The sequence below is a fragment of the Pantherophis guttatus genome, chromosome 7, assembly GCF_059756535.1.
Source record: "Pantherophis guttatus breed Tessera chromosome 7, ASM5975653v1, whole genome shotgun sequence".
Classification (NCBI taxonomy): domain Eukaryota; kingdom Metazoa; phylum Chordata; class Lepidosauria; order Squamata; family Colubridae; genus Pantherophis; species Pantherophis guttatus.
Window position 1 is genome coordinate 1,967,501 of NC_142069.1, and position 18,485 is coordinate 1,985,985.

At 47.2% G+C, this 18,485-nt stretch overlaps 2 protein-coding genes and 1 long non-coding RNA gene across 17 annotated transcripts in view; 1 reads left to right on the plus strand and 2 right to left on the minus strand.

Moving 5' to 3' along the window:
- Nucleotides 1-429, minus strand: part of FLNC (filamin C) — a 94,156-nt gene extending 93,727 nt beyond the window's left edge. For 4 of the 8 annotated variants that reach the window (XM_060689316.2, XM_060689318.2, XM_060689313.2 and 1 more), the window contains exon 1: nt 1-429. This exon is cut by the window's left edge and continues 611 nt beyond it. The gene's annotated coding sequence lies outside the window, so the exon portion shown is untranslated. The other 4 variants (XM_087874374.1, XM_087874372.1, XM_087874373.1 and 1 more) reach the window with 1 other exon arrangement.
- LOC148112740 (uncharacterized) lies at nt 218-16,996 on the plus strand. Its single transcript, XR_015729038.1, has 3 exons — nt 218-401; nt 7,062-7,287; nt 15,607-16,996. It is a non-coding gene; the product is annotated as an uncharacterized LOC148112740 (long non-coding RNA).
- The window catches only part of CCDC136 (coiled-coil domain containing 136), a 51,060-nt gene continuing 48,970 nt past the window's right edge, over nt 16,396-18,485 (minus strand). For all 8 annotated transcript variants that reach the window (XM_087874375.1, XM_087874378.1, XM_087874380.1 and 5 more), the window contains one exon: nt 16,396-17,945. In XM_087874375.1, the coding sequence (XP_087730501.1) occupies nt 17,838-17,945 (108 nt within the window). In that variant the 3' untranslated portion in view covers nt 16,396-17,837. The remainder of the gene's footprint in view (nt 17,946-18,485) is intronic.

Sequence of the window (18,485 nt, forward strand, 5' to 3'; positions counted from 1 at the left end):
CCTCTCCCGGTTCTCGAAACTCCGCAAAAAACTTTTTTTCCCCGCAAAAAAGAGTTGCCCCCAAAAGCGTAAGAATTTCAGCACCCGGAGGAGCGGCGTTGGGTTGAATTGGGCTGGGCTGACGGCCGGGGTGGGGTCCTCTTTGTCTTCGGGACTCTGAAGAGGAGGGGGCGGGCAGGGGGGTCCCCTTCTGGTCTGACGGCTCGGCTCGGGCTTTGGTTTGCTGGGCGTCCCCCGGCCGAAGGCGCAGGCGAGCTCATTCAAAAGTGGAAGGTCCGGGACGAAGGAGGGGTGTTTTAAAAGGCTCCGCCAGCCCCTCGCCCCCCCCGCCCCCGCCCCTCGCCCCACGTCAGGAGGAAGGACCGCCAGGAATGCCTGCGCGCCCCGGGACCCATCGACAAGTAAGGGATGATGGGGCGAAGTTTCTTTGCCACGCGCCCCCCGCCCCGGCCAGATAATCCCAGCGCTGGGGATTGGCCGCTATGGATAGCAAGCGGAGGGGATTGGCTCCACCCGCAGCGGGACCCCCACCCCCAGCCCCCCCTCCCCTCCCCTTCCGCAGGCCGGAACGCCAGGGGTATCTCAGCGGCTATTTTTAATTCCCACCCGCCAGGAAAGGAAGGTTGGGGAGGAGGTGGGGGGGGTCTTTTCTTGGCCTGAGGATGGAAAAAGCGTGCCGGGGTTTTTGCTGATGGAGAGAAGAGGGTTGTAGGGGAGGGGGGTTGCAAAAAGGGTTGGGGGCACCCCCAAACGGGGGGAGGGGGAGGGGGTGCCTGCCAAGGGAGCCCCCCGAAAAGTAGCCCTGCAAAAAAACAGTTGGAAAGCCTCCCCTCCCCCCCCCCGCCTCCTGACCGGATGGTTGATTGACGAGTCATTTCTAAGTTTTCAGAAGATTTGACCTGGGTGGTTCAAGGGATGATTGAAGAGTTTTCCAAACGTCTCAGCCCACAGCTTGGGCTCTCTCTCTCTCTCTCTCTCCCTCCCTCCCTCCCTCTCTCTCTCCCTCCCTCCCCTCTCTCTCTCCCTCCCTCCCTCCCTCTCTCTCTCTCTCCCTCCCTCCCTCTCTCCCTCCCTCCCTCTCTCTCTCTCTCCCTCCCTCCCTCTCTCCCTCCCTCCCTCTCTCTCTCTCTCTGTGTACAACAGTGCTTCACTCTGCAGAGGCAGTAGCAGCCTGAACTGGGTGTTGAAAACTTAAAGCAGCTCAAAGTCTTATCAATTTCTGTTCTTGGGGTTGGTCACAGTCGGCCAGATGTTCAGGCTGGATCTGGCATTTTTGTCCACTTCCCCAGGCCTTCCCAAGGACTTGGGACAGCCAGATGTGGAAGTTTGAGGGGGATTAAAGGCCTCAGGATGTCAGCTGTTCCCAGCAAAGCTGCCTTTTGCAATTAACTGGTATTGTCAATGTCCATATTAGTTATTATGGTTGAATGCAGAGTCAGCCAGAGGTTCAGGCTGGATCTGGCATTTTTGTCCACTTCCCCAGGCCTTCCCAAGGACTTGGGATAGCCAGATGTGGAAGTTTGAGGGAATTAAAGGCCTCATTCGCAGGATGTCAGCTGTTCCCAGTCAAGATGCCTTTTGCAATTGACTGAGGGGGATTGTGTCAGGGATGATGGCATTTAAGCGGTACTCCAGATGTTTTGGCATTGCACCCAAGGCAATATTAATTGTATATACAACTGTGTGAAATCACAACAATCACCCATTGTTTAGCTGATGTTGGCCTTCATAAGCGTCAAGTCCTTCTCCAAGAATTTAGCAGCCCTTAGACTCATATACCACTTCACAGGGCTTTGCAGTCCTCTCTACGCGGTTTACAGAGACAGCCACTTGCCCCCAACAATCTGGGTCCTCGTTTTACCAACCTGAGAAGGACAGAAGGCTGAGTCAACCTTGAGCCAGTCAGGATCGAACTGCTGGCAGTCGGTAGAGTTTGCCTGCAATTGTGCATTCTAACCACTGGGCCACCAGGGCTCTTTTTAAAGATTTTAGGATGGTGTAACGTATCAGTATAATATCTGTGTGGATCCAAGCTGGGTGCCCTTTTGAAATTGACAGATCCAAAGATTGTCAATGCCCAGATTTTCTAAATGCCATGTAAGATTTTTTTGGTATAACATTGAATGTGCTGATAACCGCTGGGATCACTACAGCCATAATCTCAATGTATCAATCAGAATAGAGTTGGAAGGGACCTTGGAGGTCTTCTAGTCCAGCCTCTTGCTCAAGTAGGAAACCCTATACCATTTCAGACAAATGGTTGTCCAGTCTCTTCTTGAAAACCTCCAGAGATGGAGCACCCATGACTTCTGGTGGCAAGGAGTTCCACTGGTTAATTATTCTCACTGTCAAAAAATTTCTCCTTCGTTCTAGGTTGCTTCTCTCCTTGATTAGTTTCCATCCATCGCTTCTTCTCCTGCCTTCAGGTGCTTTGGAGAATAGGTTGGCCCCCTCTTTGAAAATTTCTCAACCTCGATTTTCAGATTTTTACTATATATTTGTGTTCTTCTTTCTCTTCTAACTTGCTCATTTTTTTTTACTGCTTTTTCAAGTCTTATTTATGTTCTCACCACTTTTTCATTACTGGCCCTTGATCATTTTTACAGATGTTCCAGTGAATCATTCTGGCAACCGTCTCCTCTTATTGTTTATAATCAGTTTGTGCAAACTTTATTTAACTTATTTAATGTAGAACAGGGTAGTGTTTATGGTATGGTATGGTATGGTATGGTATGGTATGGTATGGTATGGTATGGTATGGTATGGTATGGTATAGTATAGTATAGTATAGTATAGTATAGTAAATATAATGTAATGTAGTATTATTGTTGTTAGTCGTAAAGTGTCTGACCCATCGCGACTCCATGGACAATGTTCCTCCAGGCCTTCCTGTCCTCTACCATCCTCTGAAGTCCATTTAAGTTCACGCTGACTTCTTCAGTGGCTCCATCCAGCCACCTCGTTCTCTGCCGTCCCCTTCTTCTTTTGCCCTCAGTCTTTCCCAGCATCAGGCTCTTCTCCAGGGAGTCCTTCCTTCTCATTAGGTGGCCAAAGGGTTTGAGTTTCCTCTTCAGGATCTGGCCTTCCAAAGAGCAGTCAGGGTTGATCTCCTCTAGGATTGACCGGTTGGATGGCCTTGCAGTCCAAGGGACTCGCAGGAGTCTTCTCCAGCACCAGAGTTCAAAGGCCTCCATTCTTTGGCGCTCGGCCTTCCGTATGGTCCAACTTTCACAGCCATCCATCCATTGCAACTGGGAAAACCAGAGCCATGACTATATGTACCTCTGTTGGCAGTGTGATGTCTCTGCTTTTTTAGTATGCTGTCTAGATTTGCCGTAGCTTTCCTCCTCAGGAGCAAGCGCCTTTTAATGTCTTGGCCGCAGTCCCCATCTGCGGTGATCTTGGAGCCAAGGAAAATAAAATCTGTCACTACCTGTAGTATAGTACTATAGTATAGTCAATAAAATAAAATAAAATAAAATATGATATAGTGTAGTGTAATGTAATGTAATAATATAATATGATGTGATGTGATGTGATGTGATATAATAATATAATATAATATAATATAATATAATATAATATAATATAATATAATATAATATAATATAATATAATATAATATAATAATATAATATAATATAATATAATATAATATAATATAATATAATATAATATAATATAATATAATATAATATAATATAGTAATGTAATATAAGGGATAGGGCCTGCCCACTCGCTCCTGCTCTATGTCGTCCTATTTAGGGACGTGTTTGAGACTGGGCGCATGGGTGGAAGGAAGGTGCGTGCGCAAAACGGTAGCAACATAATGTGCAATCCAACTCTGAGCGTAGTATAGCATAATATAATAATGTAATGTAACGTTACGTTACGTTACGTTCAGTGGTGGGTTTCAAAATTTTTTACTCCCGGTTCTGTGGGCGTGGCATGGCTTGGTGGGCGTGGCTTGATGGGCGTGTCAGGGGAAGGATACTGTAAAATCTCCATTCCCTCCCCAATCCAGAGGAAGGTTACTGCAAAATCCCCATTTCCTCCCCATCAGCTGGGACTCGGGAGGCAGAGAATCGATGTGGGCGGGGCCAGTCAGAATTCTTACTACCGGTTCTCTGAACTACTCAAAATTTCCCCTACCAGTTCGCCAGAACTGGTCAGAACCTGCTGAAACCCACCTCTGGTTACGTTACATTATAATATCTATTATTCCAAGCTTCCGGATGTCCTAAAATGAGGCTTCCTCCTCCCCTCCAGGGGAAATCTGGGGTGCTACGTAAACTAAACCAGGCGATTCTCGTTGCCCATGAAAGAGGCTTAGCTGGGATGCTGAATTATCCCATTTTTCCGAGGGCCCTGGAGAGGGAGGGGGGGTTGTAGGATTTGGCCTTCTTTCCCAACATATAGCTAGTCCTCGACTTGCAACAATTCACTTAGTGACTGTTCAAAGTTACAGCGGCGCTGAAAAAAGTGGCTTAATGGCCGTTTTTCACACTTACGACCATTGCACATCCCCGTGGTCAAGTTATTTACGTTTGGATGCTTGACGACGGATTCACGTTTATGACGGTCACAACATGTCCCACCCACTCACCCCCTGGGGTCACGCGATCCCCTTTTGCGGACGCTTGACAAGCGAAGTCAGCAGGGAAGCCAGATTCGCTTAACAACCAGGTAACTACCTTAACAAGTGCAGTGATTCACTGAACCACTTCAGCATTTCCTTCGCTCTCCCTCTTTTCCTTCCTTTCTCCCTCTTTCTCTCCCTCCTTGTCTCTTCCTTTTTTCTCCCTTTCTCTCGTTTGCACTTTTTTTCGCTCTCTCCCTCTCTTTTTCTCTTTCTCTTTTTCTCTTTCTGTCTTCATCTTTCTCTTTTCCCCTTTTGCTTTCTTTCCCTCTCTTTTCCCTTTCTCTTTCATTCTTTCTCTCTCTCCCTCTTTCTCTCCCTTCCTGTATCTCTTTTTCTGTCTCTTCCTCTTCCTCTCTCACTTTCTCCCTCTCTCTCTTTCTACACCTCTTTTTCTCTCTTTTTCTTTCTTTCTTTCTCTTCCTCTCTCTTCTTCTCTTCCTGCTTCTTTCTCTTTTTCTTGCTAGATATTTTTTTTGTGTTTTTTTTCTTGTTTTCCCCTTTTTTAAAAAAAGTGTAAACTGCTCAGAATAGGCAGCCAGCAAAATGCATCAATCAACCAATCAGTCAATCAATCAATCAATCAGTTATTTAGGTAATACTCTAAAGGTTTATTGCTTTTTTAAAATTTTATTTATTTTATTTTATTTTTTATGATATTATTTTATTATTTGTAAAAGTTGTATGATTATATTGTGGGTATTTGATGCATACACATCTGGTAATCCTGTTTGTACACCACCTAAAGTCATTTGGTCACGGTGGCTTAGAAATCTAATAACTAAATAAACACCTAAGTAAACATTCAGCCTGAGATCTGCTTCTGTTTAAAGAAACTCTTTAGATGGGGTTTTTTAAAACTAGCCAGGAATTCTCTTCCTAGATTTTTATTGTTGTGTGTGGGACAGTTAGACCCAGTGAGGGTCAGAGTGATGTGGGGTGGAGATATTGAACAAACAATGGAGGGACTCAGATTTTAGCATGCCCCCCCCCAATGCCTTAGCCAGGGAAGCAGAGTAGACCTCACTTCCTGGTACCTTCACAGACACACTAATGTCTCTTGCAAGAATCCCTTTAACCCCATCAAAGCTTCAGGAATCATGGGCACTCCATCACTGGAGGTTTTTAAGAGGAGACTGGATAGTCACTTATCTGAAATAGTACAAGTTCTCCTGTTTGAGCAGAGGGCTGGACTAGAAGATCTCCATGGTCCCTTCCAGAGCATTCTATTCTATTCTATTCTATTCTATTCTATTCTATTCTATTCCATTCTATTCTATTCTAATTCTATTCTATTCTAATTCTATTCCATTCCATTCCATTCCATTCTGCGTTCTATTCTATTCTATTCTATTCTATTCTATTCTATTCTATTCTATTCTATTCTATTCTATTCTATCTACTCTATTCTATCTACTTTACTGTATCTACTCTACTCTACTATTCTATTCTATCATTCTTAATTCTATTTTATTCTATTGTTTCTATTCTATTCTATCATTCTTAATTCTATTCTATTCTCTTTTTTTAATTTTTAATTTGATTTTAATACAAACAATCCATCTTCCATTAAACAGTCTGTCGTCTGGGTACAAATGTCTTGTGCAATAACGATTAAAATTTACAGCCATGTTCATTATTTGTCTACTGTTAACTTAACACTGATATACCTAACATATCTAATACTGTAACAATCCTCATCTTAACTTATTTAATTCTATTGATATATTTTTCTATACTTCGCTAATCTACTTTTATTTCTAACTTTCATACTTATTCTCCCGCCATCGGTAGAATAGTTCCCATATAATATAATATTCAGTTTGTTCCTTCTCTTTAATTGCAAGTGTTAACCTATTCATTTCTGCACATTCTCTTCTCTCCTCTCCTCTCCTCTCCTCTCCTCTCCTCTCCTCCTCTCCTCTCCTCTCCTCTCCTCTCCTCTCCCCTCCTCTTCTCTTCTCTTCTCTTCTCTTCTCTTCTCTTCTCTTCTCTTCTCTTCTCTTCTCACTTGAGGGGCTGCCCCAAAGAAGAGGGAGTCAAGCTCTTCTCCAAAGCCCCTGAAGGCAGGAAAAGAAGCAACGGATGGAAACTCATCAAGGAGAGAAGCAACCTGGAATTAAGGAGAAACTTCCTAACAGTGAGGACAATTAAACCAGTGGAACAACTTGCCACCAGAAGTTGGAGGTTTTTTAATAGAGGCTGGACAGCAATTTGCCTGAAATGGCATAGGGTCTCCTGTTTGAGTAGGGGGCTGGACTAGAAGACCTCCAAGGTCCCTTCCAATTCTGTTATTGTGCACTCTGATTCATCCCAAAACCTTGGCTGAGTGTCGCAGATTTACAAAATAAATGGATGACTCCAAAGATGGGCCAATGCCGGTCAAAAGGTCATCAGTCATCTCTTTTGATCTTTCTTTTAGGACAGTTCTGGAAGATTCTGGAACGATGCCCACCCTGCGTCATCCCTCCAGAGACAGTTCCCTCCCAGCCCTTGTGGGAATGACAGCCCTTCCAGGAATAGCCAGAGCAGTAACTACTACAGCTATAAAGTAAAGAGGGTGTGATTCAGCCGTCTCTCTCCAAAGGGCAAAGTTACACCTCTGTGTCTAATAGTAGTAGGACACCGCAAGCAGCAACGATCCGCTGGTGAGCTCAGGAGCTCCTTTGCCATCTTACTCAGAGCTTACTCAGAGTGGGGGGGGGGGCGTGCCAACTGTCCTGCCCCTTTGCTGACCCGATGAGCCTCCTCTCTCCAGGACGGGCCTAGGAAGCCGACCCAGCAGGGGGTTCGTCCGTGAGTCCTTCCCCAGGAATCTCCGGAGGGCTTGCACACCGGAGAGACACTGTCCCATTCGGGGGGGGGAGGGTGCAGCGGGACCCACCCACCCCTCCCCCCTCTTGTGAGTCAGTCTCTGCCAGGTCAGACCTCCTGAGCTGCCTTGCTATTTCTGCTTCGGTTATGAGTGAGACATGCGGCTTCTAAATAGGACTGGGTGGGTGAATAAATAAATAAATAAATAAATAAATAAATAAATAAATAAATAAATAAATAAATAAATAAATAAATAAATAAATAAATAAATAAATGAATGAATGAATGAATGAATGAATGAATGAATGAATGATGAATCGATGAATCGATGAATGAATGAATGAATGAATGAATGGATGAATCGATGAATGGATGAATGAATGAATGAATGAATGAATGAATGAATGAATGAATGAATGAATCGATGAATCGATGAATCGATGAATGAATGAATGAATGAATGAATGAATGAATGGATGGATGAATCGATGAATGAATGAATGAATGAATGAATGAATCGATGAATGAATCGATGAATGAATCGATGAATCAATGAATCAATGAATCAATGAATGACATTCTATTTTTTTTATTATTCCTGTTCTTTCTGTTTCTATTTATTTCTATTATCGCAATTCTTTCTATTACTTGCACTTCTGTTCTATTCTTTCTGTTTCTACCCTTTGTGTTCTTCCTATTGTTACTTTACTTTACTTTACTTAACAGAACAGAACAACAGAGGAGGAAGGGACCTTGGAGGTCTTCTAGTCCAACCCCTTGCTCAGGCAGGAAACCCTATATACCATTTCATACTTTCCCTTTATTCTTTCTGTTATTTATTTTTCCATCCTTTCTATTCTATCAGAAGTAGAAAGAACGTTACTTCCGTTCTTTCTCCTTCTTTAATTTCTACACTCTCCATTCTTTCTAATAGTTCTTTTTCTTCTTCCATTATTCCTATGGTTTCTATTGTTATCATTTATTTCTATATTAATGTATTCCTGTTGTTTTTATTATTTCATTCTGGCTTTCATGCCTAAGGCGGGACTAGAACTCCCCGTCTCCTGGTGATTGGCCCAAAGTCACCCAGTCGGCTTTCATGACTAAGGCGGGACTAGAACTCCCCGTCTCCTGGTGATTGGCCCAAACCCATCCAGCCGGCTTTCATGACTAAGGCGGAACTAGAACTCCCCGTCTCCTGGTGATTGGCCCAAAGTCACCCAGCCGGCTTTCATTCCTAAATTGGGACTAGAACTCCCCGTCTCCCAGTTTCTAGCCTAGTGTTTTAACCACTGGACCAAGATGGCCCAGGGCTTCCCTCCAGGTGGAAGTTTCTGCAGCCTTCCCAAAGAGCAGCCTGTGTGTGTGTGTGTGTGTGTGTGTGCGCCCGCAGGTGGGTACATCCTTGTGTGCGCATGCAGGGAACGTGTCGGTCACTCTCCACCCCCTCTCTCGCTGGCAGGAGAGAGCTGGACAGCTTCGAACATTCAGCAAGCGTTGGCCTCGATAGAAATAACCCGCTCGTCAGATGCCCAGGCTGGACCGTGGCCAGGTGGAGTAATGGGTGCCTCCCTGCAAAGGGCAAAGAACACCAAACCCCTCCCTGCATTTTCCACCTCGTTCCCCCCACCCGACCCCACCTCACGGTCAATCGACCAATCAGAATAGAGCTGGAAGGGACCTCCGAGGTCTTCTAGTCCAACCCCCTTCTCAAGCAGGAGACCTTAGGCCATTTCAGATAGTCAAGGGGTTCCAATGGGGAAAGCATAGGAGCACATTTCGTTCCTAGTTTCTACTAGTCTTATCTTGCCCTCTGCCTTGGCACAGGTAGTTCTCGACTTACGACCACAACGGATGGTTCAGAGTTACAGCGGCCCTGAAAAAAGTCACTTTACAACCAGTCCTTGCAATTATGACCGTCACAGCATTCCCCTTAAGTCGCATGATCAAAATTTGGGTGCTTCGAAACCGGCCTGTATTTATGACCGTTGCAGCATCCCGGGGGCTGGGGGCTGTCACACGGCTGAATTGTGGTCGTAAGACGAGGACTAACCGAACAGAAAGCCCTTCCCACCTGCCCCATCCTGCCTGGGGGACCCTCTTCGGAAGCAAAGCTGGGCATCTCGACACGAAGCTGCCCAGCCACAGAGCTGGGTTCAGGAGACACAGTGATGTGCTGTATGCTAAAATAAAGCCAGTTCATGGCACTCACATTTTTTTTTTAATTTGATTTATATGCCGCCCTTCTCCGGAGACTCAGGGCGGCTTACAAAGCGTTAAGCAATAGCCTTCATTCTTTTGTATATTTTTACAAAGTCAGCTTATTGCCCCCACAAACTGGGTCCTCAATTTACCTACCTTAGAAAGGATGGAAGGCTGAGTCAACCTTGAGCCTGGGGAGATTCGAACCCTGCAGTAATTGCAGGCAGCTGGTCTTAATAACAGGGTGCTTTAGACCACTGTACTACCAAGGCTCTTCACTTGAAAGTAAATCAGGAAGCCTGTGATTGCGGAGTGTGTCTGGCAAGAACAAAGAATGCTTATCCACAGGAAATATGCACGTGTAAATCTTGTAACAATTCTGGGTAGTTAGAAAGCTGATAAAAGTAACAAGAGTTAGACAACTTGCAGGCCTCAGCTAAAAATTAGGAATAGAGATGGCCTGCAGCCAATAAAATGTGTATTAGATAACTCCTGGGGCATTCGTTAGCTAAGGCTTAGGAATAGGGACAGCTAGGGACCAATAGAACAAATTGTAGAATTATTACTAAAATGTTTATTAGATGATATTTCTTATTATCTCGCCTTCTCTTTTAGTGAAAAGGTATAAAGCTTTCTTAATCCTTTGTTCTTGGTTCTTGGCAGTTTGGCCAGGAGCCCTTTTCCTTGGAGTACCCCGATAAAAAGCAGTCAGAAAACCTGCATCTCGTGTCTGGCGTCCATCATTGGCATCGGCACCAGGCTGAGACCCGAATTGGGGACAACAGCAGGGCCTGAGCTGCAGATCTGCCCCCAGCCCTGGCTGGCTCGGAGGCCTGGATGGTTGGAGAGCAACAGCGACGGCGTCTCTATTAATAACCTGCCAAGTCAGAGGAGGCCTGGAGGGCAGCCGTGCCCGCTCTTCCTAAGGGGCACCAGCTTGGCAGTCTCCCTCTGCTCAAATTCCAGCTGCGGCTGCCCGTCTCTCAATTGGGACTCCGGCGATGGAAGAGTGTCTGGAAGTCCTTCGCGGAGGGGAAAACCTCGTACTCCAGAGCCTTTTCCAGCCACTGGATGCCCTCGCTTGCAGCCTCTGCTCTGCTGCCCTTCACCCTAGGCTGGGAGAGCAGCAAGAGCAACCTGCCAAGCCCCAGCGAGGTTTATAACGGAATAATGAAGATGGATGGGACCTTGGAGGTCTTCTAGTCCAACCCCCTGCTCAAGCAGGAAACTCTGTACCATTTCAGACAAGTGGCTGTCCAGTCTCTTCTTAAAAACCTCCAGGGATGGAGCACCCACAGCTTCTGGTGGCAAGCAGTTCCACTGGATAATTGTCCTCACTGTTAGGAAGTTTCTCCTTAATTCCAGGCTGCTTCTCTTCTTCATGAGTTTCCACCCATTGCTTCTTGTTCTACCCTCAGATGCTTTGGAGAATAGCTTGACTCCCTCTTCTTTGGGGCAATCCCTCAAACATTGGAGCACTGCTATCCTGTCTCCCCTGGTCCTTCTTTTCATTAACCTAGACATACCCAGTTCCTGCAACCGTTCTTCCTATATTTTAGCCTCCAGTCCCCTCATCATCTCTGTTGCTCTTCTCTGCACTCTTTCTAGAGTCTCCACATCTTTTTTACATCGTGGTGACCAAAACTGGATGCAGGATTCCAAGTGTGGCCTTACCAAGGCATTATAAAGCGGCATTAACACTTCACGTGATCTTGATTCTATCCCTCTGTTAATGCAGCCTAGAACTGTGTTGGCGTTTTTGGCAGCTGCTGCCCACGGCTGGCTCCTATCTAAATGCTTGTCCACCAGGATTCCAAGATCCCTCTCAACAGTTCCTGCTATTGAGCCAGGTTTCACCTAATCTGTACCTGTGCATTTGGTTTTTTTTTTTTCCCCTTGCCTAGTTGTGGGAGCTTCATCACTGGAGACATTTAAGAAGAGATTGGACTGCCATTTGTCAGAAATGGTGTAGGGTCTCCTGCTTGGGTGGGGGGGTTGGACTAGATGACCTACGAGATCCCTTCCAACCCTGTTAATCTGTAAATCTGTAAATTAACCAGTGGAACAATTTTGCCTCCAGAAGTTGTGAATTCTCCAACGCTGGATGTTTTTTTAGAAGAGATTGGACAACCATTTGTCTGAAATGGTATTGACTGGTTTCCTGCCTGAGCAGGGGGTTAGACTAGAAGACCTCCGAGGTCCCTTCCAGTTTCTATTCTATTCTATTCTACCCTATCTTATCTTATCCTATCCTATCCTATCCTATCCTATTTTTCTAGTCTAGTCTATTCTTCTATTCTATTCTATTCTATTCTGTTCTGTTCTGTTCTGTTCTGTTCTGTTCTGTTCTGTTCCTATTTTCTATCCTATCCTATCCTATCCTATCCTATCCTATACTATACTATTTTTCTAGTCTAGTCTAGTCTATTATTCTATTCTATTCTATTCTATTCTATTCTATTCTATTCTATTCTTCTATTCCATTCTACTCTGTTCTCTTCTCTTCTCTTCTATTCCTATTTTTTATTCTATTCCTATTTTCTATTCTATTCTATTCTATTCTATTCTATTCTATTCTATTCTATTCTATTCTATTCTATTCTATTCTATTCTATTCTATTCCATTCCATTCCATTCCATTCCATTCCATTCTATTTTTACGAACTTACAGCAGTTTATTTAGTGACCATTTGAATGTAGAACGGCACCGAAAAAATGGACTTACGACCGTTTTTCACACTTACGACCATTGCAGTCTCCCCAATCGTCACGTGATCGAAATTCAGAAGCTTGGCAACCGGCGTGTGCTTATGACTGTTTCATGGTCCTTGTTCACCTCTTGCGACCTTCAGGCATGAAAGTAACGGGGAAGCCCGATTCACTGCTGTTAACTTAACCCCTGCAGGGATTCCCTTAACAACTTTGGCAAGAAATGGGGCAAAACTCAACTCAACAGCGGTCTCGCTTAGCCATAGAAATATTGGCCTCAACTGTGGTCGTACGTCGAGGAAAAAAAGTAGAACCTCGCTTTTCTCACCGTTGAATTTCACTTTGTGATGTCGCTCAACTCTGTCGAACGCCTTCTGGGCCGGTCTTCTGTCTATGGCCGATGTAGAACAGAATAACTCTTTTTTCTACCCAGCCAGCCCCTCCCTTGGGAAGCATTAAGAGAGGCCTTCTCAGGGCAGATGTTGAGGTCCCTTCCAGCTGTTCAAACATCAGCCGTGCAACCCCTGCACAGCCGGTCGAGGACCTCATAAACCGACTCCCGGCTGCGAAGGTCTCGTGAAGGTTACAATCGCTTCACACACTCCCAAGCAAAATTCGGCTGCCCGCCCAGCTGGCTTTGGAAAGCAATTGGGGGGGGGAATGGAGTACTGACTTGGCTTTGGTTGCTAACATATTGTTTCTGCCCCACTGCCCCCCCCCCAAAAAATCCGGCTACTTCCTTGCTTTTTCCAAACAGACAGCGACAGATGCAAGCTGTGGATATTGCATAAGGAAAGATTGGAGTCAGACAGCGGAGAGAGAGAGGGGAATAATTCTGATTTCGACAGGCCTATTTCCAGTTGGGAAATTCAGCTCGTCCTCGACTTACAACCACAGGAGAGCAGCAAATTTGTGTCGCTGAGTGAGACATCGGTTTAAGTGAGCTTGGCCCCGTCTTTACGATGTTTCTGGCCGTCTTGGTCAAGTAGAGGATTGTGCTTCTTGAATTAAGAACGTGGTTGTTAAATGAATCTAGTTTCTCCGTTGACGTTGCTTGGCAGGAGGTCGCCAAAGGGGATCACGTGAGCCCGGGATGCTGCGACCGTCATAAATGTGAAAAAAAAAGTGACTTAGAACCATTTTTCCCACTTACGACCGCTGCAGCATCCCCGTGATCACGTGATCAAAATGTGGATGCTTGTCCACTGACTCGTACTTATGACAGTCGCGGGGTCACGCGATCCCCATCTTGCGACCTTCTGACAAGCGAAGTCAATAGGGAAGCCGAAAGCTGTAAAGATGAGACAAAACTCCCTTAACGAATTTCTCACTCCGCAACATAAATTCCGGGCTCAATTGCGGTCGTAAATTGAGGACTGCCTGGAAATCGTTGTAAGTCAAGGACTATTGTAGAAGTCCAGAAAAGGGGAGATTCAGCCCACTGGCCACCTTTCCCCCTTTTTCCGTGGTGGACAGTCTGTCCGGAATCTGGCCCCAGGCCCACATTTCGGTCTTCGGTGCTCAATATAGCTGATGAGGTGGCGTCTCTGGCCACAAGCACGCCTCGTGAGGAGTCCGTCCAGCATGTGCAGCCCCCCGAGAAGAACGCCGTGTGCCCAGGCCGGGGAGCTGAACCCAAGGCCAGCCGGCCGCGTCTTCTCCTCTTCCACCCAGGGGGAATCGGCAGGAGGCAGCGAAGCGGCTGGCCCCTGCCCCAGATCGGCCTGGGGTGAACCCACCTCATTCCTCCAGCCACGCAGGCCAGGATGCGGCTTTGATTCGTGGCTGGCTCACGTGGACCTAGATACGAAGACGATTAGGGGGGCCGGAGGCTAAAACGAAGAACAGCTGCAGGAACGGAGTATGTCTCGTTTCATGAAAAGGAGGACTTGGGGTGACATGATAACTGCCTTCCAATATTTGAGGGGCTGCCCCGAAGAAGACGGGGTCCAGCTATTCTCCAAAGCCCCTGAAGGCAGGAGAAGCAGCAACGGATGGAAACTCATCAAGGAGAGAAGCAACCTGGAATTAAGGAGAAACTTCCTAACAGCGAGGACAAGTAACCAGTGGAACTCCTTGCCACCAGAAGTTGTGGGTGCACCATCACTGGAGGTTTTGAAGAAGAAATTAGAGAGCTATTTGTCTAGAATGAATAACAGAATAACAAGAGTTGGAAGCAGTGGTGAAATCCAATTTTTTTTACTACCGGTTCTTTGGGTGTGGCTTGGTGGGCGTGGCAGGGGAAGGATACTGCAAAACCTCCATTCCCACCCCACTCTGGGGCCAGCCAGAGGTGGTATTTGCCGGTTCTCCGAAATACTAAAAATTTCCGCTACCGGTTCTCCAGGACCTGTCAGAACCTGCTGGATTTCACCCCTGGTTGGAAGGGACCTTATAGGTCATCTAGTCCAGCCCTGTCCCCCCCCACCGCCGCCCATCCAAGCAGGAGACGCTACACCATTTCTGCCAGATGGCAGTCTGGTCTCTTCTTGAAAGCCTCCAGGGATGAAGCTCCCACAACTTCTGAAGGCAACTTCCGTTCCATCGGTGGATTCTAAAATTCCTCCTTATTTCCAGGTTGAATCTCTCTTTGGTCAGTTTCCATCCATTATTCCTTGTCTGGCCTTCGGGGTGGGGGCCTTGGAAAACAGCTTGACCCCCTTCCTCCTCTCTGTGGCAGCCCCTCAAATATTGGAAGACGGCTATCGTGTCAAGAGCCTTGGTGGCGCAGCAGACTAAAGCACTGTTAAGTAACACCAGCTGCCTGCAATTACTGCGAGTTCGAATCTCACCAGGCTCAAGGTTGACTCAGCCTTCCATCCTTCCGAGGTAGGTAAAATGAGGACCCGGATTGTGGGGGCAATAAGCTGACTTTGTATAAAAAAAAGAACACCGCTTAGGGGGGGCCGAAAGCCCTACTAAGCAGGTATATACAAAAGTATGAAGGCTATTGCTTAACGCATTCTAAGCCGTCCTGAGTCTCCGGAGAAGGGCGGCATATAAATCAAATCAATCAGTCAATCAGTCAATCAATCAATCAATCAATGTCTCCCCTAGTCCTTCTCTTTTCTAGACTAGCCATGCCCAATTCCTGCAACCGTTCTTCGTATATTTTATCCTCCAGTCCCCTAATCATTTTTGTCGCTCTTCTCTGCACTCTGGTATAGAGTTTCCCACTTGGGCACAGGGCTGGACTAGAAGACCTCCAAGGTCCCTTCAAACTCTGTTATTCTGTTCTACAGGGCCTGCCTGATTCTGTTGTGGCTCCGTTGCCTGAGCCTGGGCTATCGACAGATGCAGACTCTGAGAGTGAGGGAGAGGAGTTGGCAAGGCCTCCCTCTCCAGGACCCTCCTCTCTGGCAATGCCTCCGGAGGACCCAGAAGGCCAAATGATAGGCTCAGAGCCAAGCACGTCCCCGCAGCCACAGGTGGACAGCGACAAAAAAGATAAGTGCTGGCTGGACCCGCGACAGAGGCGCAGGGGAAGGCGTGCCAGAGATTAGCTGAGTCACTGGACCACACCCCACAGGGTATAAATGTGGTTGTGGTGGCCGGTTCAGTTTGTGATGAGCAAAAACTGGAAATACTCCATGATCTCTGCGTTACTGGACTTTGCCTGCTTTATCGGACTGCATTTGGATTAATCCTTGTATTATTGACACTCTGCCTGTTTTATCGGAATGCTGGCAGTCTAATCTTTGTTTTGTGTGAGTAAAGTCTGAATTGGCAGCTAGCCACTGGGTTGCTGCCAGCTTTATCTTCAAAGAGTTTTGCCGTCTGTGGGGGTGCGTGTGTGGTACGGGGACAGAACACTGCCTGCCTGGCAGACGCCCCCACCTACCCCAAGGAAAACCCGCTGAAGATGACCCGTATTTGAGATGATCAGCCATAGCAATCCAACGGATTCATATATCAATGAATGAATCAATAAACAAACGAAAATTAGCCTGCCGGCTTCTAACGCATCCCTTCTTCGACAGACCAAATGTCACTGTTAGAAGAGGAAGAAAAAAAAATCCACACTCTGGATATTTATAAAGCTCTTTTTACCGAGTTACAACAGAGAAGACGAGGAGGGGAACGTTCTGCAGAGTCTCTTGGGCCTGTTGACTTGTGCTGGTTTGCAACGGGCCCCTTCTCGGTGAAGAGCAGGTGAGCCGGGGGTGGGGATGGGGAGAGAAGACCCAGGTGAGGCAGGGAACAGCTGTGAACTGACAGAGAAGGCTACGCATAAAAGAACGTGACCACACACGAAACATGCAGGGTGAGGACCAGAACCCAGAACGACGTGCCCGGTGATGTCGCGTCTCACCTGCTACCAAACTACATGAAACTCAAGGAGGGGTCTCTGCAACTGGAGTGGTGGTCACGACGGTGCGATCGAAGCTGGGCGATCGCGTCAAACTGTCTGCAGATGTTCGATCGCACCGTCACGATCACCGTCCCTGTTTTAACCGTACTCTGCGGACACCCCTGGTCGAAAATGAGCATTGGTGGACTCCTTGGAGCACGGAAAGGGAGGGGGGGTTGATACAATTGGGCTGGGCTTGGAGAATCAAGTGTCACTCACACGTACGCAAAAAACACACGCAGCTCAGAAGCCCATCCGTATCGTGTCCGACGCAGCGGCGCGGTCCGACCACGAAAACAGAGGAGGGAATACGGTCAGTGGACAAAATGCATAGATTGTGCCTATCCTGAGCAGGGCAGAAATGAGCAGCGTCTCAGTGATAAATTAGAACCATCAACTGCGGCCCTTCTGGACCGTCACAGTGTTAAAAGAGGCTCTAATATTGCTGGAACAAGGGGTGTCATCCCTCACAACATCCTGTGTAGGTTTCACGCATGCAGCACGGGACTCCCAGGAAACGGACGCGGTATTTAAGTCCGCGGGAGTTGGACGTATTTCAATGGACAGATCAAGGGATCAGCTAGTGGTCTGGTAAATGAGAGGTTGCACAGGGGGAGGGTCAGGGAACAGGGGTAACCAAGGCTCTCGGTTTTATTTGGTCTCAGCCAACACACCGAATCGTCCCCCTTCAAACCATTCCCAGTGGTTCCCCCTCCCCAGTTTGGAAAGAGGGTAGCTTCAGACCCCCGGAAACAGCACTCCAGTGTGGTGAGCCAGCGGCATCTTGTCCCGTCCTTCTAGGCCAACTGCTCAAAGCAGATACAACGTAGAAGCCTAGTTATGAGATCGTCCTCCTGCTCTTTTGGGTGGGGAGGTGACGCATGGCACAGGGCAGGCCGAGAGAGGGATTCAAAGAGAGTAAGGGAGGATGGGCAGCGGAGGGCCTGTCCTGGCCGAAGAGACGAGCTGGCGCTTCCAAGAAATCGCAGGGGTCGGATCCAAAATCTCCTCTGAGTAGTTGGGTTCGGGGGGAGTGCTTGTTGCTTGGTTGTGACCAAGTTGGGACGGGGGACAGGGCGCGTGGCAAGTGTGGTCCTCTCCACCAGGAGGCTGGGAGGGTCCTCAGGTCAGCGATCCACCCTCGTTGAATTTCTTCAAGCAGGAGTACAACATTAAGCCTCCCGCGCAGATGAGAAACAGACCGAACGGTTTCATCCCTCCGTTGGGGTCCTGCAGAACAGGGGACAACAGACAAGAATGAGTGATGCCACCTTGGACCCTGCTTTCCTGCCCCCTCTGGGACAAGCCACAACGACCTCGTACATGACATGACGCCATCGTGGCCGTGATGCCAATCAGGGGTGCGTATAATCCACTCAATTCTACCCACCCCTCTGAGGAGGCACGTCTTCCATCCTAATATGTGAGCTCACCCGAGTCAGTCTTTAGCTACGGGATCTAGCTTTGCTTTGTAAGGTCCATTTGGGGACAAGGACAGACAATTCTCTTGGTTCTTCAATGCTGTACAAGTAATCCTCGACTTACGACCACAACTGAGCCCAAATTTTCTGTTGCTGTTGCGAATATTTCCCCACGTTACGACTTTTCCTGCCACAGTTGTTAAATGAGTCACACGGTTGTTAAGTGAACCTGGCTTCCCCCTGGACTTTGCCTGTCAGAAGGTCACAAAAGGGGATCACGTGACCCTGGGACACGGCAACCGTTATAAAGCAACATGCCAGTTGCTAAGCGGACGAATTTTGATCACAT